This window comes from Gadus chalcogrammus, chromosome 18, assembly GCF_026213295.1.
Source record: "Gadus chalcogrammus isolate NIFS_2021 chromosome 18, NIFS_Gcha_1.0, whole genome shotgun sequence".
In the NCBI taxonomy this organism is placed as follows: Eukaryota; Metazoa; Chordata; class Actinopteri; order Gadiformes; family Gadidae; genus Gadus; species Gadus chalcogrammus.
This window is the reverse complement of record NC_079429.1, coordinates 9,891,345-9,912,466: the sequence shown is the minus strand read 5'-3', so window position 1 is coordinate 9,912,466 and position 21,122 is coordinate 9,891,345. Positions and strand designations below refer to the sequence as shown.

The window sequence follows — 21,122 nt, the reverse complement described above, 5'->3', positions numbered from 1 at the left end:
GTCCACTAGAGAGCAGTAGCTCAATGCTAAAATAAATGCCGTACTGAAGGTCTCTGCACTTCCCTGCTGTGCTGAAGTTATTAGGTGACTGGTGCAAGCAGCTATCAACTATTGTTATTCTTAGGCTTTCTTTCTTTATTCTTTCTTATTCTCTAAAAATGTCAGGACCATACTACGACAAGGCACACATGCCGTTATGATGTTGTGTTGTGCGTTGTGTTCATGGTGTTATTTTAAGGACTTGGCTTCTGGTGAAGTGGTATTGTATTTGTTCTGTTGGAATAGGATCGCTCTTAAAAATATATATTTTTAGCCAATCAGATCGCTCGAAAAAAGAATTTCCTTTTTGCCAATCAGATCGCCAATATGCCTCTTCCGGCAGAACTTTAATTCCCAAGTTCTTGAAAAATATGTTTTTCAAGACATGCTATCTCCACAAATGATATGTCATACGAAAGCTGAGATTCCAAGGAGTCCAACAGTACAAGCGTGATATTTTTGTGAGCTTATCTCGATTAACTATATGTGAAAGAATAACATCAGTAATACTTTTGCTGGTTACTGCAACACACACACACACACACACACACACACACACACACACACACACACACACACACACACACACACACACTTGACTAACATTTATTGATTCAATCATTTCAAACCTTATTGGAGAAGCTCAGCTATTCTATATTTTACCTTAATTGTATAATCACTTAAGCTATTTGTTTAACTGTTCGCTAAATATGTTTGAAAGAATTTTACATTTTTTCATTTTCATATTTTTTTGGTGTGCATGTTTACATTGTTTACTCCATTTAGACTTTTTGTTACAGCGTCTGCCGTGGATCCTAGCAGGAGCTATAGGATCACTCTGTATGGATTTTGACTGTCTTTGTTTCATGTTATGGGCCGAGCCAGCGGACTCCAGCTTCTCCGGAGTCCTCCTTTCTCCGACTCAACCAGACACACCTGAGGATCAACAACATAATCAACACTTCCTGTTTATCTACTCTGGCTTCTCAACCATTCATCGCCAGATCATCAAACAGTCTAACTACGTTAGTGGCGTTCATGGGTCCAAAGTATCTTCTTTCTAGATTTCAAGATGGTGTACAATTGTTCTTTAATAAATAGAGCAGTTTGGCAAGAAGTAGTGTCATTGTGGTGTGTTTTATGAATTGGAAGACTGATCAGGCCTAATGGGTAGACGGGTGACTGGATTCAGTCCCTTCTGAGCCTCTTTTCCTTGGTCTTTATGTGTTAGGCTCTCACGTCATTATGAAGAGGCTGCTCAGCTCTGTAAACCACTGTCACAAATTCACACACACACGCACACGCAAACATACACACATAGACACACACACACACACACACACACACACACACACACACACACACATACACACATACACACACACACACACACACACACACACACACACACACACACACACACACACACACACACACAGGTCCCTCACTTTTCTAGGCTTCTAACATCACCAGTCAACCATTCAAACTGTCTTTGTGGTCTGGTTCTGGCTCCCCTGGGTTTCAATCACATGTTTGAACTCACACATAAACTCACATATCGAGCCTTGCCGGATGTACTTTCTCCGTCATCTTTTTTCTTTACAATGAACTTATCTGTTTTTGCCTCATATATGAATGCTGTTATCATTAATTATAAGAACTGGTTCAATATTGCAAACACATAAACCTAGAAGGATATATACCCTGATCTCATGGCCTTACCAAAGACGCACAATAAAATACTTCATGCTCCAAGGGTAGGCCTACACTGTGTATTTACATGCACATACACGATCACAAGGTTAGAAAGCCGAACAACGCAGACATGGACAGATGGACACGCACACACACACACACACACACACACACACACACACACACACACACACACACACACACACACACACACACACACACACACACACACACACACACACATACACACACACACACACACACACACACACTCACTTGTAATGCTTGGTTCAAATAATACTTATTTTCTCAGCTGTTTGAGTCTGATGACCTCATCATTGTCGTGGTCCTTGCTTCTGAAGTACTGTTCACCCTGGATCACAAGCGTGGCAGAGTCAGTAAGCAAATCAGTGAGTCAAGCAATCAACACTTTTCCAATCAGGTTCTCTTTGGTTTCTGTCCTTTAACTGTGATCAAAATGGAACATTCATTATATTTACACATTTCCAACTGTTTAAATAAACTCAAGGTCCTCTAATCACAAAAAGATCTTCATTATATCTCAACAATTTCATTAAAAAAAAAAGAATTCAGTCCTTATTAAATCTTAAGTACTTGAAAAGGTTCAGGAATATGGTCTGTCCGATTTAACCCTAGGGAATTCAAAGTTTAACCACTGGGAACAAAACGTGATTTTCACTGTATTTAATTTGTCGCCTAGCAACACTTCCACTCCAAAATCGAATCTCCAGATCATGGTGCAGGTTGTTTCCAGTAAAGGCAAAGCATTGTAAAATGGGACAAATAAAAAAATATTGATGCATGTTAGGCTCCACAATCCGTGTTCCCGAGGCTTATGTTTGGCCGCTCATAAAATCATGCACACTGTCTTGTCGACCGGTTACAAGAGTTCCTTAGGCTTAGTCGGGTTGCGGCTCCTAGAATCGTGTGTAGTCTCGTTGACTGTCTGGTCGGTTCTTAGTTCAGCAACGGAACTACATCAGAATCACTGTGCTAAATGAACATTTGTTATGTAAGATTACCAAATGACATCCAAACACACACAGAGCAGTCTCCAACTGTGACAGCTCACAGATGAAGAGCTCCCGCTGTGAGTTATCCTACCAGCAGCTCACATCTCCTGCATGGTGCAGTGCTATTGCACCGATGCAGAAAGAGACTCTCAGAGAGCTAACTGGGTTTGTAGTGACCGGGAGTTTAATATACTATACCTGCATCGCTCCACTCCAATTACACATATTAGTGTGTGTGTGTGTGTGTATAGGTGTTAGTGTGTGTGTCTGTGTGTGTGCATCAGGGAGTCGTTTCCAATAGGTCATCTAATTAAAATGTTTGAAGGGATTACTGGAGGTGTGTGTGTGTGTGTGTGTGTGTGTGTGTGTGTGTGTGTGTGTGTGTGTGTGTGTGTGTGTGTGCGTGTGCGTGTGTGTATAAGTGTGTGGGTGCGTGTGCATGTGCATGCTTCGCTGGACATGCTGTTTTTCTCCTCTCCAGATAATCTCCTTATATAAGCATTCATTTAATTCACTTTTCACTCCCGTCCTAATCCTTCCTTCCTCCTGCTCTCATCCTCTCTTTCTCTCTCTCTCTCTCTCTCTCTCTCTCCCCTCTCTCTCTCTCTCTCTCTCTCTCTCTCTCTCTCTCTCTCTCTCTCTCTCTCTCTCTCTCTCTCTCTCTCTCTCTCTCTCTCTCTCTCTCTCTCTCTCTCTCTCTCTCTCTCTCTCTCTCTCTCTCTCTCTCTCTCTCTCGCTCCTGCTCTGTCTGTCCCATTCTCCTTTCATCACCAGAGGAAGAATAATTGACACTTGTTGCTTCTGCTACTCTATTACTTTATTTAACAGTCGCAATTTTAATTAAGTTGTAGCGTAACATTATTATTGTTAATTATTATTTCACATTATTTTTGTTTGCCCTCCATGTGAACATGGATGCACATGCAAACACCCCCCCCCCCCCACATACACACACACACACACACACACACACACACACACACACACACACACACACACACAAGGTCACAGATGCATGATCCTAGTCCTGCATGGCTTTCACGTTGGAGAGAGAGAGAGAGAGAGAGAGAGAGAGAGAGAGAGAGAGAGAGAGAGAAGAGAGAGAGAGAGAGAGAGAGAGAGAGATAGAGAGAGAGGAGAGAGAGAGAGAGAGAGAGAGAGAGAGAGAGAGAGATGAGTGGCGTGATGTTGGGCATAGCTAGAGGGAGTAGTGAGCGCAGCACCAGACCGCTGTTTCGCCGTAGAAGGGACAACAGCGTCGGATGATTTTTATCGAAAACCATTTTGCTACAGAAGGAAGCACAGGGGGTCGGAACCGAACATTAGACAGAGGGTTTTAACAGTTTATGGAGAAAATGGATGTGCCACACGTGGAACACAATCTCAGAAGTCCCACGAGTCCGTGCGTGGACCTGAAACCCTTGGAAAACCTACATCTGTGCGACAGAGAAGGCAAGTGGCTGCGAGTGCGTTGGTCTGTGCGTGCGTGTTTGTGTCTGCGCGTGCATGTGCAGGGCGCAATATAGGTTTGGCAAGGCAACATCATGGACGTGATATTCATTTCTTCCTGGGACCATATTAATTAATGCTTGTAAGTCTGCTGTATGTTTTCCTGTTGAGTGAACAATGGGGCTGTTTTAAGACTATTTAAATGCTGACTCAATTAAACAATGGAAGTCATGTCAACCCGGTGTCGGTATAGCCTTTTTCAGAAGTGATGTCCTTGTGTCTCTCTTGTCCCAACCAGCCCCTATAATAAAAAAATGTTGGCGATATGAATAGGCCTACATCTTAAGAAAAAGATCCCAGCAACGACCATTTACGTATTTATATATATATATATATATATATATATATATATATATATATATATATATATATCTGTCTGTCTGTCGGTCTGTCTGTCTCTCTCTCTCTGCATCCAATTCCCATCACAGGGTGTCTGTCTCGTTTATATTGTAGCCGGGATAGTGACCAGTATAGTGGAAAAAAAAAAAGAAAGAAACAGGGGGATGAGAAGAGAGAAAGTGAAAGCAGGCTAGCGGGATTTTGCCTAGTCATGAGGCGATTTTGTTCTGTGTCCATGTTCTCTGTGGCAACTTTGTTTTATGTCGTTTGCTATCCTATGTGTTTTGAAACTTGTTATCAACTTGAATCCCCATTAATACTGACACAACTGAGCTGATTTTATTTTCAGGGAGCCTATTCTGGATCTTCGATGCAATCATTGATGACATAGTAGCAATTGTTGGAACATTATTGTTGTTTGTTTCATTAATTCGTTGTATTCGATACAGATACAAAATGTGTAGACCCCCCTATATGCAAGGAATCAGAAGTGATAATAACCAATCATAACTTCCTTTAAATCAGGAATCATGTAGCACACCCAGATGTGATTATTGTCGGCAAAATAAAAGTAATTACCGACTCAACTTCAGATGCAGTGCACAATAAATACAGCTATGTATTATTCATTCATGATATGAAAAGTCGACGACGGTGGAAGAACTTTGAAAGACACCCCAGGGACGAGGCACAAGCCTTGGGCTGGAGAGGCAGCAGTCCCCCCCTCGACCATCCTCTCCAGGCCGGTGGAGGTTAATTAAAGTTAACCCAGATACAGAGCTCTGTCTTCAGGCTTTAGTGTCTAAGTGCTGCCCTGACCTGGGCCTCCATCCTGTGGATGGTTGTTTAGCTTGGGGGGGGGGGGGGGGGGGTCCCAAGAAGTGACACATGCACATCAAGGTTGGAAGGCTGCTTTCGATATCTCTCTCTCTCTCTCTCTCTCTCTCTCTCTCTCTCTCTCTCTCTCTCTCTCTCTCTCTCTCTCTCTCTCTCTCTCTCTCTCTCTCTCTCTCTCTCTCTCTCTCTCTCTCTCTCTCTCTCTCTCTCTCTCTCTCTCTCTCTCCTGTCTAGATGTTAACCATGGAAATTAGACTCTTATCTCTGCTATGGAAGGCCTCTGGTGTATTTACGGGTGTTTCTTACTGCCTGGTCACCACAGCCTTAAGGGGATGATGCTGAGAAGCTGGTTGTGGAGGCTACGCTATAGCACACACACACACACACACACACACACGCAAACGCACACACACACACACACACACACACACACACACACACACACACACACACACACACACACACACACACAGAAGGGGTACGCTTAATGTAGTCGTCTCAAGGCATATTTGACTCTGTTTAGGGCACCACAAACAGATCCACAATGATGAGGCCCGGTGATGGAAGGGACCCCAGGGGATGGAGCGCTCCCCTGGGGGGTGGAGGTCCTTTGTTTAGGGGATCAGCTGGTTGACCACATTGGCTTTTCGGGACTCTGCTTGTTAAATGTCTGAGCTAATCGGAAAAAGAGGATATAGTCATTGTTAATGAGTGGAAGTGAAATGATGAAGGGAACAAGGAAAGGGGGTAAGAAGGCGGAAAAGCGGAGTGCTTAGTTGTTGGTTTTTGTTGCATTTTACCCATGCAATGGAAAAAAAATACGGAAATAAATGTGGTTACGTCATGGTGCAGCAGATGGAGGAGAATTCTGCCTTGTTTATCATGTCCCTTTGTTTGTGACCTGATATTTGATATGTATCCAAAAAGTTGAAATGAAGGTCATAGTCTGAATGCCATTGCCTCATAAATTGCTCTGTGAGTATTACTACTAACATATAAGTATTTAAGTTATTTTCACTGGCAAGGTTGTGTGTGTGTGTGTGTGTGTGTGTGTGTGTGTGTGTGTGTGTGTGTGTGTGTGTGTGTGTGTGTGTGTGTGTGTGTGTGTGTGTGTGTGTTTGTGTGCGTGTCTGTGTGTGTGTGTGTGTGTGTGTGTGTGTATGTGTGTGTGTGTGATTATGAGAGAGATGTCTTGAGCATTTGAATGGGAAAGGTTATGTAAAGTCCGGCCAGCTACACAGCCATCCCAGGACAGACATTAGTCTGAAACAAGATCCAGTAGATCGAATGTGCTTTGAAAACAATATATATATTTAAAACGGAATATGATAAGCATGAAGGACAACATGGGGCAACGAAGACTATTTAATGTTAGCTTTAACTCTCTGCTGAAACATCACACAGACAAACATAGACACCCCACATACATACACCTCTCTCTCTCTCTCTCTCTCTCTCTCTCTCTCTCTCTCTGACACACACAGACAAACACACACACACTTGCTTTCTTGAATGCTTCATCACGTTGTGTTGGGCTGTGAAAATGAGACTATTTTTGGCCCCTCCGGTCCAGACTCATTAAAGTTGAATGTCATGCTTCAAGCAGAAGCGTATTCATTGACGGATTGCTTGTGTATTTGTGTGCTTATGTGTGTGTGTATTTGTGCATGTGTGTGTATGTGTGCGTGTGTGTTTGTTTGTGCGTGTGTGTGTGTGACTGTGTGAGTGTGTACATACGTGCAAGTGTCCTTTTGGCCTTGGCCCTGTACTGCGGGTGCACATTCTTGACTCTGAGTACTGCCTCCTAGTCGTGTATGCATTTTTGTTTTTTGTGTGTGTGTGTGTGAAACTGTGTGTATGCCAAATTAGCATATTACCAAAAACCCAATTTCATCCTGTGTTTGAGGGCAAATCCAGGTGATGTACAATCGCCTGGAGTCCGATCTCGTGAAAAAGAAAGGCCTGACCAGTTATTTGTAAGGAATTTGATAGTCTGTGTAATAAAAGCATTAAAACCAAACATTAAATGATCAAAATTGGCATAAAATACAATCTTAATTTAATTCCATCTGTGAGTAGTTTGTGTGTGTGTGTGTGTGAGAGAGTGTTTGTGCGTGTGTGTGTGTGTGTGTGTGTGTGTGTGTGTGTGTGTGTGTGTGTGTGTGTGTGTGTGTGTGTGTGTGTGTGTGTGTGTGTGTGTGTGTGTGTGTGTGTGTGTGTGAACATATGCCTAAATTGGCATAAATATGCATGTTTATGTCTGGGCAGCTGTTTGCGTGTGTGTGTGTGTGTGCGTTGGCGTATTTCCATCTGCAGATTAATTGAGGGCCAAAACTGCAGGTCGTTAGACCTCCAATCACCAACAGACGATTAGCATAAAGTGAACTCAGCAACTCGTTAGCATATTCTTGACTCGGAAAATAAACGCAGAAATGCAGCCCTCATACCTGCCCTATAATATCACGAAAATACAGCGCAATAGCAAAAAGATGGCTCCCAAATTACTTTCAATCAATAGATGCTAATCCTAGTGCTTAAAATAACGCCGGCGACACAAAGTGGTTTCGGAAAGGTACTTCTTTCGTTTTATAATGTCACAACACGCTGCTTCTGGTGATTGCATGGCCTTGGCGATTAATCTTTATTTTCTGTGGTTCACAAACCTGTCAAAGTGTTATCTAAATAATTAATAATATAATAAATGTGTTTTTCAAGAAATAAAAAGCAACAATAAAAGCAACATTTGGGATGTGTGGATATGGTGAGTGTGTGTGTGTGTATTTCTAAGTCTTTCTCTCTTTCGCTCTCTCTCTCTTTAGCCGTCTGTCTGACTATCCATCCCTCTCTTCTCCTCCTCTCTCCATCCCTGCCCTCTCCCCCTTGTCCTCTATTTCCTCCTTCTATCTCCATCCCCCTCTTTGTCTCCCCTCTCTCAGTCGTCTCAATGGGCCCCTTGTACGGCCCTTGTGTGAGTGGCCCCTGTGTGTGTAGTGAAGACGCACTCTGTCCTCTGGCCCAGAAGGCCCCCCTCTGATGGGCTGCTGGGTGTAGAACAGCATGCATAATGGGGGGCAGGGCCTGCGTGGTGGACGCTGCTGTGTGTGAGAGTGTGTGTGAGAGAGAGAGAGAGAAAGATGTATACATATATATACACAGAGAGAGAGAGAGAGAGAGAGAGAGAGAGAGAGAGAGAGAGAGAGAGAGAGAGAGAGAGAGAGAGAGAGAGAGAGTTATATGTATGTCAGAGAGTTAAAGCTAACATTAAATAGTCTTCGTTGCCCCATGTTGTCCTTCATGCTTATCATATTCCGTTTTAAATATATATATTGTTTTCAAAGCACATTCGATCTACTGGATCTTGTTTCAGACTAATGTCTGTCCTGGGATGGCTGTGTAGCTGGCCGGACTTTACATAAGAGAGAAAGATGTATACATATATATATATATATATACACAGAGAGAGAGAGAGAGAGAGAGAGAGAGAGAGAGAGAGAGAGAGAGAGAGAGAGAGAGAGAGAGAGAGAGAGAGAGAGAGAGAGAGAGAGAGAGAGAGAGAGAGAGCAATATTCAGAGGGGGAGAAATGGGGATGAGTAAAGAGAGAGTGAGGGAGGGTGGAAATGATCAATGACTTGAGAGAGCGGGGAATTGGAAGATACAATTTTTAACACATAAAATCAGCATCAATCCAATTGTGTGGTTTGTTGTAGTCTGTAGCAGTTTAACGTGGTCTGTGAAATCCTGTGAGACTGTAACTGATTAAGGCTTATACACACAGACTTGACTTAACTAAATTGATACACTATACAGTGAACACACAAACACGCACACACACACACACACACACACACACACACACACACACACACACACACACACACACACACACACACACACACACACACACGAACACACACACACGAACACACATACACATAGACAAACGGACATACTGGCAAATTTCACTTTCACTGGCATTTTAATCATATACAACAATATGCATTCATTGAATATACTAGTATTTAAAGTTAATAATACTGGTATATAAAGTAAATGATACTAGTATATGCTAGCATAAATATACTAGTGTATATATATATATATTGATATAGTATATTCTATATTGGTAATGGTATCTAGAATAAATATACTATTGTGTATAGGGATTAAGGAGGCGGATACGGACCTCTCAACTGTAAACACAGAACACTTTTAGAGTTAATCTTTAGCAGGTTGTGATCCTCTTACATCATCTGCACTCTGCTCCTTCCTCCTGGACGGAGGGATAAATAGATAGATGGATGGATGGAGGGACGTGTAGATGGACTGACAGATGGATAGATAAACAGATAGATGGATGGATGGAGGGACGTGTAGATGGACTGACAGATGGATAGATAAACAGATAGATGGATGGAGGGACGTGTAGATGGACTGACAGATGGATAGATAAACAGATAGATGGATGGAGGGACGTGTAGATGGACTGACAGATGGATAGATAAACAGATAGATGGATGGAGGATGAATGGATAGATAGATAGATGGATGGAGGATGAATGGATAGATTGATAGATGGATGGAGGGATGAATGGATAGATAGATAGATGGATGGAGGATGAATGGATAGATTGATAGATGGATGGAGGGATGAATGGATGGATGGATGGAGGGATGAATAGATAAATAGACAGAGTGATGGATGTATAAATAGATAGATGGATGGAGGGATGGATAGATAAATAGATAGATAGATGGATGGAGGGATGAATAGATAGATGGATTGATGGAAAGACATACGGATAGATAAAAGGACGCATTGATGGATGGATGAATGGATAGATAAATAGACGGATTGATGGATGGAATATGGAGAGATGAATAGAAAGGTGAATGATAAATAATTTCATGGATGGATGAATATATATAGACATATAAATAGACACACATAGATGGATCGACGGTTGGATATGAGTTCAAGTATAATGTTTATACTATCAAGTATCAAAGGATAAACTATCAATCAGGAAAAAATGGTGAAACATTAATCTACAGATTATATTCTGGTGACAGGGTTTCAATGAGATTATGATACACGCTACCGTATTCCGCCATCAGATTACCTACCGGGCATGTGAGTTTATCCTGTATGTTGTGTTGTTTGGTGCAGCAGACTGTTTTTCTGTCATCCTCTTTGCTGAATTTAAAGATTAGACGACTGCATAGTTAGTGTCCTCTTTTCAGAATGTAGTTTATTGGATAATGACTTTGTAACATGGTTGTATTTCAGGCTTATAGAAGATCAGAGTTATGAATAAATAGTTTTTTCTTGGTCAGGATGTTATGGTTGTTTTGGTAGCCACCAGGTGAATATTTTGGTGCACCATGAAATAAAATAGAGTAAAATCAAACCATTTTGTATTTGTCTCAAACTAACAACAGATATAATCAAAAAACAATATAAAATATGAATACAAGAAATACAAAGCTAATATAAAAAAAATATTATTACCACTGTCACATTTGGCATAAGAGTTGTCCCCTGAGGCAGTGACAAAGGCGTTTCCAGAACTACATTTGTGCTAGATCACAACATTTAACAGCACAGACTTTGGACCTTATAATGCAGAGTATAGTAGCAACATTCAGCTGATATCGTTCCTTATGGCCACTTAACAGCAGGCTTATGGCCCTCCCAGCTGCCTCACCTTCTTCTTTAGATCAATAAGTAAACAGGGGTGTTAAGATGTCGTAGAATACAGAGGAACAAATGATCCTATGCTAAAGAGCACCAGACTCAGCATTAACCTGACCCCCCTGATAGTTCTGTCTATTTTAAGTGTATGCATATGGAGGGTTTTTTGTATAGATCTGCACATTCTTTATTTGCATACTTCTTGTAAGTCTATATTTTCTTTATTTCTATTGTCCTATACTCTACTTGTGTTTGTGTTGTGACTTTAATGTATTCTCTTTTCTATTATTTTGAACAGATTATATGTCAAACAAAAACTACTTTCCCCAGGATATATTCAATAATCTGAGTGTGTTTGAAAGGCCAGGATAAACCCAGACAGAGACACATTTCCTCGTAACCTATCTCACTGAGGTAAAGGCTAACACTCCAGTAGACATGTGACTTGTGTAAGCGATAGATTATGGTAGCCTGGTTAAGTCACAGTGAGGGCATTGTGTCTCTGTCAAATTAATAGAATCCACCTGACAGGAGATAAAGTGTGTATTATCTGTGACGTGGTTAGACACAACCACACACACACACAAGATTCACATTACCATCCTTTTATTTAGCAGTGTTTTTTTTGTCTGAAGTGACTTAGAGTAAGCGAATTGAACAATGATGATATAACCGAAAAAGTGCAAGAACCATTTGAGTACATAAAAAACATAAGCAAAGCACATGCTTACCATATAGAACAAGAGATTGAGGTGGTTTTTTTTAACAAACCACACCCGTACACACACACACACACACACACACACACACACACACACACACACACACACACACCCCCCCCCCCCCCCCACCCCCCCCCCCCAGATGCCACAGAGAAAATACACATAACCACTAACCAAAGCTGGAGCTCCAATAATAGCTCAGAGCAAATTTTTTGTTGTCTTCTGTTTCCTGTGATGAACCAATTAGAGGCTTCTATAGTGCGTGTTGTGAACACACCACTCAGTCCTATGCTAATAGTAAGCCCGACACTGGCTAGCCTGTGGTTCTCCAGCAGTTTTCTATGCAAATAGGTTTGGGTCGGGCCAACTGCTTCTTTCTAACCGCCACAATGGGGCTCATGCAAAAGAACAAATATCCCATCAGAGTGATTACGGAGTATATGAGAATGTTATTTGCAGAGCTAATGATATCATGCATTGTGAACAATGTAAGTAAAATGCATCACTCCAGTCTGTATGGTCGCTGTGCGCTGTGGTTTCAATGTGAGCTCCATGGATTGTATTGACATTCTTGGTTCCTCCAAAACCTTTTCACATATTTAAGCGACCAGTGTTGTATTGTAAGGTCAGATACTGCTTGTAAGAGCCCTCCTTGCTTCAGTGAGTCAATAAGTCTGACTACGCAACTACTTATACCTATCTAATCCTTTTAAAGGGGTCCTTTAGTATGAATCCTTATTCCCTGCCCTTGCACGCATGAGTAGGTAATTCGAGAAAGTTACAGAATGGTGAGACATTTAAACCTCTGAAGTGCTGCCGTAAAATTGCTCCCAAGAAAATGTGGCCAATTTTATTTGTCACATAAGTGACATAGTTAATGGTTCTCCTGAGCCAAGCTTTTCATGCTCTAGGCCTATAAAATGATCCAGATAACTAGCATCAGTACTTTATGCGTAAAGGCAATTCCAAGATGTCGGGGTTGAAGCCATTTCCACCCCAAAAGAGTAGAAATCGTTGTACAATCTCTCTGAAAGACCAATCATAAAGTAGAGAGTGGTTTGAAAGAAATATCCACTAAAATGTAACTTTTTTCAGGGAAGGAGGATTACTTCAGGACATTATTTGGCCCTACAGATGATTCATTGACCCACATTGTTTTACTATAGATTAAAGATTCATTGCTTTAAGATGTTTTAAAATTATAAACAGTTAGATAGAGGAACCCTTTAACTCCTGAACACACACACACAATCACACACACAACAGTTTGCGGGCAATCCTTCCATCCAGTTGCACATTTTGTGACCCAAATACTAAAGGAAAGGAAAGCCTATTTTATTGTGCTTTACTGGCATGTGTGTGTTTTACTGGCGTGTGTGTGATATTGGCAATGTCCTAAAAGACTTAATGCGAAAATATGTAATGATGAAAACAAAATGTTCACACATTGAGGGCACCACATAAACCATAGCCATCTCTTTTCTGTATACATTTGAAAAAAGAAATGCTGCCTATGTGGTTAAATGGTCCTAAACAAAGTGAAGCAAATGTCTAAAACATTTCATCTTTTTTCTAATCATAGTGGGTCAAAATGTGGCAACAAGATCTTGTGGGTTAATGACAAAAAAAAATAGAGAACTAAATCCTTCATTCTGTCTTTCAGGGAAAGAAGGTGTGCAAATATTTATATTGTTCCTTAAGTTAAAAACATTTTTAACAATGTATTACATTAAGAGTGAATGCAAACCCATGAGCTTAATGCATCGTAATGGCCTTCAACAGATTAACAAACAACAACGAAAGCCGTGAAGATAATACCAAGGACATCGCATGGTATCAATGAATGACCCTTACCCCTGCTCCCTCTCCCAGGAACCCAGTCGGCAGACAGCGGGGTCGGGGAGCTGGACGACCTGCCGGTCCCCCACCAGATCAGCATCAGCAACATCACCTGCGACTCCTTCAAGATCAGCTGGGACTCAGACGCACGCGGGAAGGAGAGGATCACGCACTACTTCATAGACCTGAACAAGAAGGAGAACAAGAAGGAGAACAAGTTCAAACACAAGGTAGACCCATACACATTGTGACGACTACATTGTTTTATATTCGCTCCCACTAATTACACTTTGAGTAGGCCTAAGTTAAGGCTGCTATAGGTATGATTTGAGAGTTGTATGAGAGGGAGCAGAAAAGTGCACAAGAGGGCACAGCTCTTAAATCTTACCCATGACCATGATCATGAACTACTATTACTACTACTACTTTTACTACAACTACAGGAATACACAATTCCTAAAACCTTTTATTACTTTTGTACTAGTGCTAACTTTAACGACAAAAGCCAGACTAAAGGCCAAACACAACCAACAGTAATCTCTCTTTATTATTCAGAAGCTCTTTCATACACTTTTATTTCTCGCATTAATGCTGATGTTTTTACCACAGCAGGGATTTGATGACTCAATGATTTAATAAATTCAGCACTCTCCCCGCTTCCCTTTATGAAACAATTTGTCTGCCCTAAAAGCAATCAGCCGACTTAATCACTGCTGTGGACCAAACAAACAGTCCCAGCAGTAGTCCTAGCCTACTCTTTGCTTCTCATTTTCTAGTCTTTTTAAGGATAAATTCAACAAACTAGCTTTCTTCACGCACATTGTTGTTGTTAAAAAGCATCTCTTTACTTAAAACACAGCACAACTGTCAAGTCACTTGCACAACTAGTCTAAAACTCTGGCCCTCTTAAAGAGCACCAGAATGGGTGTGGCTCAATTAGCCTATGAGCCACAGCTGCGGCTATCACGGCTAAACCAGCCAGACAGGAGCACGGTGAATCTTTTAAAACATGTTTAAAAACAGTGTAGATGCATTCACATCTTCACATTTACCTTCCCCCTCTTTACGCTTGTAAACACAGTTACAAGCGCATTAGATAAAAGGTAAAATATTGTGCAAGACACTCATTTGTGCTAAATAAACAGTTCAAAAAGTCTCTGGTGACGGCCAATCTTCATTCAACGATCCCTCCTTCTTGGCCAAACACTGCACTCTTCGCAGTATGTCCTCCGCCACTGCTGTTCTGCCAAGGCTTGGCAATTAGCTCCCCACCGGCTCACGTCAGCAACAAGGAGTTCCCGAGCTATTCCTCCTTCAGGCTTTGGCCAACCCCACAGGAGAGAGCAGTTCAACTTCCCCAGTGATCTCCTCTCCTAGCGGACCTCTTCGTCTACCTGCTCTTCTTCACTGCGCTCCAACCACGAAGCTCCTCGAACAATGTTTTTCGAAATGTGGGTCCCCTCCACTCGGCTAGAGGAATATCCCACCACTGCCACCAAATGTGAAGTGTGATGTGCGTGTGTGCTTCTTATGCCTCCAGGACGTCCCCACCAAGCTGGTGGCGAGGGCCGTCCCCCTGCCCATGACGGTGCGAGGCCATTGGTTCCTGAGCCCGCGCACCGACTACACGGTGGCTGTGCAGACGGCCACCAAGCAGGCGGACGGGGACTACGCCGTGTCCGAGTGGAGCCAGGTCATCGAGTTCTGCACGGCAGGTGGGGACCACATGCACGGGGTCAGGGTCTGGGTGATGGGGGACCCCCATCCACACAGGTTGGAGTGGTTGAGGCCAGACTCCTCTCACGACGAGGGCCACCTGGTTGGCAGCCTCACACGCTTACAACACAATACAGACATCACAGACGTTACAGACGGTACAGTCATAATATAGATGGTCCAGACAGTACAGACATCACAGACGTTACAGATGGTACACTTATTATAGATGATAGAGACAGTACAGACAGTACAGAAAATTCAAACAGTACTGATGATACAAGAGTACAGACGATACAGTCGATACAGACAATAAAAAAGGGTACAAACATTACTGACTATACAGACAATATAGAAGATACAGACGATACAGAAAATGCAAAGCATAAAGACAATACAAATGATACAGACAACTCAAAGGGTACAGACAATGGAGACAGTATACAGACATTCACAGAAAGCAAATGGAAGAAAGACAATCAACTGCTGAAACATATGCAGATAGGATGCCGTGTGGGAGGGTATCTCCTCCCTGGTTTTCCGAGTTCAGTTTGGGATTTGCTGCATTATGCAGGCAACAGACCAGGGTGTGAAGGGGTAAAGATAAGCTCAGAATGATAAGCGGTTTTTCGGGCAGCCATTTTGGGGAGACGGATGGTGCTTGATGGCTGTGTCCACCTGGGACTCTCTCCGCCACGAGACTGGCCCTGATGGAGAGATGAGTCATGAGTCGAGGGTGAGACTGAGTGATAGAGTGCACCTAGGAGATAATGTCAGATTGGAAAAGGTGAAAGAGGGTGAAGCCCAAGTAAAACAAGGAGCGAGAATTTTGCATCTTATTTGTTCGAACAAGAACTCAAATAATATTGTTTTGACAGAGAGAGAGAGTGACAGACTTATAGGTTGGAGAGACACTGAAAGAGACAGAGACGGCATCGGGTGTCAGACTGAGGTAGTGTTTGTGATGGAGAGTAAATTGGAACGTCAGACAGTGCCTGCCAGCCACCACTCAGCTTCTAACGAGCAACAGGAAGCTGGAAGGTCAAGTTAGATGTGACGTCCAACCTCAAGCTGAAGAAAATACCAAACACAAAGTAAAAGTGCTAGTTTCTTATGAACGTTGTCTCCCAGATGTTTCTTTTATAACTTCTTTCTTCCTTCAGTTGATTTCTCTGACTCTTGTCTTCCTAATTTTTAACAAATTATTATTGCTCTCTGTCTCTCTCACTCTCTCTCTCTATCTCTCTCTCTCTCTCTCTCTCTCTCTCCCTCTCTCTCTCTCTCTCTCTCTCTCTCTCTCCCTCTCCCTCTCTCTCTCTCCTACCAGACTACTCCTCGGTGCATCTGAATCAGCTGCTGCAGAAGGCAGAGGTCATCGCTGGTAGGATGCTCCCCTTAACAGTCCTCTACAGAAACCAGGAGGAGGAATACTTCAACCAGGCTAGGTAAAAGATGGAGGTGTGTCGATGTAATGTACAGTATAGGTGCGTGTGTGTGAATGTGTGTGTACGTGTGTGTGCGTGTGTGCGTGTGTGCGTTCGTGCGTGCAGTTTTTTGGCGGCAACATGATCCATGTATTATTGATGAGTTATTTCTGGTATTAAATCAGGAGTCCGAGTACCTTGCTGTGGACAGAGATGCATGAGGCCCACTGTCTCTGAGATTACCTTTGTCTTCGTTTACAAACCACTTGTGCAAGGACACTTACAGAATTTATGAGCAGTGTACAGGCAAGGCTCACACATTGTTCAAAGTCTGGAGAGACTTAATGATGACCTTGGGTTACTTCTATTATTACTGCTCTTTGTGGATGATTGAATTCTTTCTACGTCGTTGACTCATTCCTTGTTTGAAGATGTACCCTCCGTCTTATTTTCCTTGTTCAACACGTTGACTTTGGCTACATCAGACGTTAACCCATTTCCCTTTTTTCCAAATATTTGATTGGGGAAATAATGTGTAATGCAAATGTTGGCAAAATTCCGACTTGGACCTCGCTTTCACCTACAGACAGGGTCCTGTTCACACTAAGGTACATAAATACCTTAGTCTGAACAGGACTCTACCCAACATTACATTACACAGAAAAAAAATGAGAAGAATCCCAAGTGGTCGGCAACTAAGCTCAGACAAATGTTGATAGTGTGCCTGCTCCTTGTCTGATCTTGGGTTCAATTCATTGGTAAACTGGTCGATAACGTCTTTGGTTTTTTTGATTCATCCAAATCAACGTTGTTTGATTGGTTAATTGGTCCACCATGCAGTTTATTTATTTGATGATAGGCTTTCAATTTTTATCCATCACGGCATTTAAGAGAGGCTGAACTAATTTGCTCCAAAGTGCTCAGGTACTCAAATTGTATCAGTCTGGAACCGCCCAGTTTATTTTCGATCTCAGTTCATTGGCTCTGGATCAAATTGGATAGACCTACAACCATTCACAGCAACAGAACGAGTTTGCCACAACAGTGTCAGCCATCTTAGTTGTTAACGCTCCCATAAGGCACTCCTCGGTTCAGACATCGTATTAGACCCGCCCACTATTAGATGAACGGTGGTTACTGGCCCGACCCGGGCCAGGACAGCTGGAAACCTATCAGAACGGGAGAGGGCCAGACACATAGGCCAGAGGCTTATGTGCGCTTGTGGATTTGTCTGGTTCCTAGGCTGGTGTTCGGCTAGTTTCCCAGAAACACAGGAAAGTTTAACCAAGCTATCCATCATTTCTATTGAATGGAATAATTGGCTGGACGCTCATTAGCTTTTAGCAGTGGAAATTGTTTAAAGTGCTTTTCAGTATCACCAAGGGAGTATTATATTTTCAACAAGTCAAAAAGCAAAAGCTGCAATTAACCTATAGTGTCAGCTTCATTCTGTATTCTGTAAGTGTTTCTGTTAATGTTTTATCATTTAATAGTAGCTCTGAACCATGAGCATAAATAAATTAAAAAGTGCTTCCATCTATCTATCTATCTATCTATCTATCTATCTATCTATCTATCTATCTATCTATCTATCTATCTATCTATCTGTCTCGTCTATCTGTCTGTCTGTGTCTGTCTGTCTGTCTGTCTGTCTGTCTGTCTGTCTGTCTGTCTGTCTGTCTGTCTGTCTGTCTGTCTGTCTGTCTGTCTGTCTGTCTGTCTGTCTGTCTGTCTGTCTGTCTGTCTGTCTGTCTGTCTGTCTGTCTGTCTGTCTGTCTGTCTGTCACTTCCTGCCTTCCCTCCTATCTGTACTTCTCTTTATCCATGTAATATCCATCTGATGATCTGTCAGTTTGATTCCTGCCTTCATGTCTTCTCTGCATGCATGTCTGTCTGCATACCCGTCTGTCTGCATGTCTGTCTGTTTCAATGATGTACGTGTGTGAAAGCCTTTCAGTCATGCCTGTCCGTGTGTGTCTGTCTGCGTGTCTGTATCAGCATGACTGCACACCTGGCTGCAGGCCCTTGTCTGTCTCCCTGCCAATATCTGTCTGCATGTCTCTATCTGCATTTCTGTTCCATGCATGTCTCCATGTCTCTGTCTGTCTCCATGTCTCTACCTGTGTGCATGCCTGTCTCTCTGTCTGTCTACCTGTGTGCATGCCTGTCTCTCTGTCCGCCGGCATGCCCTCTGTGCAGTAACCCGGGGTTGTTGTGACAGCCCCTCCTATCGTTCCAGGGACTCCCAGTGTCACCGCATGCTGCCGGCCGTCAAGGACAACAGCGGCAGCCACGGCTCACCCATCAGCGGCAAGCTGGAGGGCGTCTTCTTCAGCTGCAACACAGAGTTCAACACGGGCAAGCCCCCCCAGGACTCCCCCTACGGACCCTACCGCTTCCAGGTATCCCACACATGGACACACACACACGCACGCACGCACAAACACACACACACACACACACACACACACACACACACACACACACACACACACACACACACACACACACACACACACACACACACACACACACACACACACACACACACAAACACACATACACCGACACGCACGCACGCACGCACACGCACGCACAATCATGCAGAATTAGCACGGAGTACTTCCAATAGTTTACGATCAATATCTCTGATGTGGTATAATCTCAAGACTGATTTATAGAGAAATGTCACTGAAGTCATCATCCACATCCATCCATCCATCCATCCATCCATCCATCCATCCATCCATCCATCCATCCATCCATCCATCCATCCATCCATCCATCCATCCATCCATCCAAACGTCCATCCATCCATCCATCCATCCATCCCTTTTCTTAGTTGTCGAAAATATCTGTTGCATCACTGTAACTGCGCAAGACAATAGGTGGCAGGAAACGGCAACGTAAAGTTATTAACCGCAGAATGTCCCTTACAGGTGCAGGCAGAGGTGCTGTTCAACCAAAACACCAACCTCTACTTTGGGGATTTCTACTGCATGTACACGGCATATCACTACGTCATCCTGGTCTTGGCCCCTGAGGGCTCCAAAGGAGACTTGTTCTGTAAAGGACGGTTGCCTGCTCTGGACAGATCCAACAACAGGTTCCTGACCTGTGTGGAAGGGGAAGACGGCACTCTGAGTTTCCAACATGCACAAGACGTCACTCTGGAGTTGGTCTACACGGAACCAGTGGACTTGTCGCTCGGAACGGTAGCGGCAATAAGCGGCCACCAACTTCGTAGCTCATCCACTGTCAACGCTAAGAAGGATCCCAGCTGCAAGATCTGTAATATTAGCGTTGGACGCTAATTTTGATGAGCTTATCAAGCTAACCCGAACACTCCCAAGGTAACATCGGTCAGCTATATCAAGCTAACTCAAACAATCCCAAGCTAACATCGGTTATCTCGAAAGCTAACCAACAACTCCTTTGCTAATATTGGTTAGCAAGCAATCTAACTGAACCCTCCCAAAAGTTATCATGTTCACCAGTGTTTTAACTTAATTTGCTAACCATAAACTTTATTTTCAGCGGGTCAATTTGCAGTCCAGATATTCAACTGCTGTATGTAAAAATTGAGATCTAAATAAATGTTCTTGCACATTCATTTGTGTATTTTACCCATTTTGATGCCAAATGTAGCATACCATAGTGACTTTCTGGATTATCTTGCAGCGACCATGTTACTCTTTACTGCACTGTGACTGAACGATGACTGCTTCTTACTAGCAAAGCAAAATTAGGATTTTAGGAATATAAGTCAGTAAGTCCTTTTCAAAGGTGCATGATGAGTTGATTTAAGTGTTTGGCACTGTGTAGAAATAGCTTTTCTCTAGTTAGCCAGTATGTGTAGCCTATATCAGATGTCATATTTTTCTGATGCTCAGTCCCTTAACCACGTAAAGAATTTGTCACATGCTTAACACCGAACCATCATTTATCGGTTGCCTCAATGATTTGAATCAAATTTAATCTACAATTAAAATGACCATGGGTCCTGTCGTTTTATTGAGTTTTTGACCAATGGCTGCAGGCAGATATGAGATGGGTGACTGCTAACCTTCCTCAGTATAAAGTGTCTTCTTCGATAACATGGTTACACATAGAAATTCTAACACCTACATGAGCACTTCATCTTCGGAACCCGGAATAGGCCTGCAGAACCAAGTTTTATTGAGAATCTTTCTTGGTTAAAACTTGAATGCGGTACAATCTGGAATAACTGCAGTAGGGTTGTGGCATTGGTGCAGCATATTTTTCTGTTTTTCT

At 42.7% G+C, this 21,122-nt stretch overlaps 1 protein-coding gene across 2 annotated transcripts; it reads left to right on the top strand.

The window, feature by feature from the left end:
- Positions 1 to 4,123: 4,123 nt before the first annotated feature.
- On the top strand, positions 4,124 to 20,995 carry LOC130371502 (phytanoyl-CoA hydroxylase-interacting protein-like). 2 transcript variants are annotated; one of them, XM_056577297.1, is made up of 7 exons: positions 4,124 to 4,220; positions 13,741 to 13,937; positions 15,248 to 15,422; positions 16,751 to 16,868; positions 19,087 to 19,249; positions 19,787 to 20,200; positions 20,385 to 20,995. In XM_056577297.1, the coding sequence occupies exons 1-6, from the start codon at positions 4,124 to 4,126 to the stop codon at positions 20,159 to 20,161; spliced, it is 1,125 nt and encodes a 374-aa protein (XP_056433272.1). In that variant the 3' UTR covers positions 20,162 to 20,200; positions 20,385 to 20,995. The 2 variants fall into 2 exon arrangements, with proteins under 2 accessions (XP_056433272.1, XP_056433271.1); XM_056577296.1 differs by having other exon boundaries at positions 19,787 to 20,995.
- Positions 20,996 to 21,122: the final 127 nt, after the last annotated feature.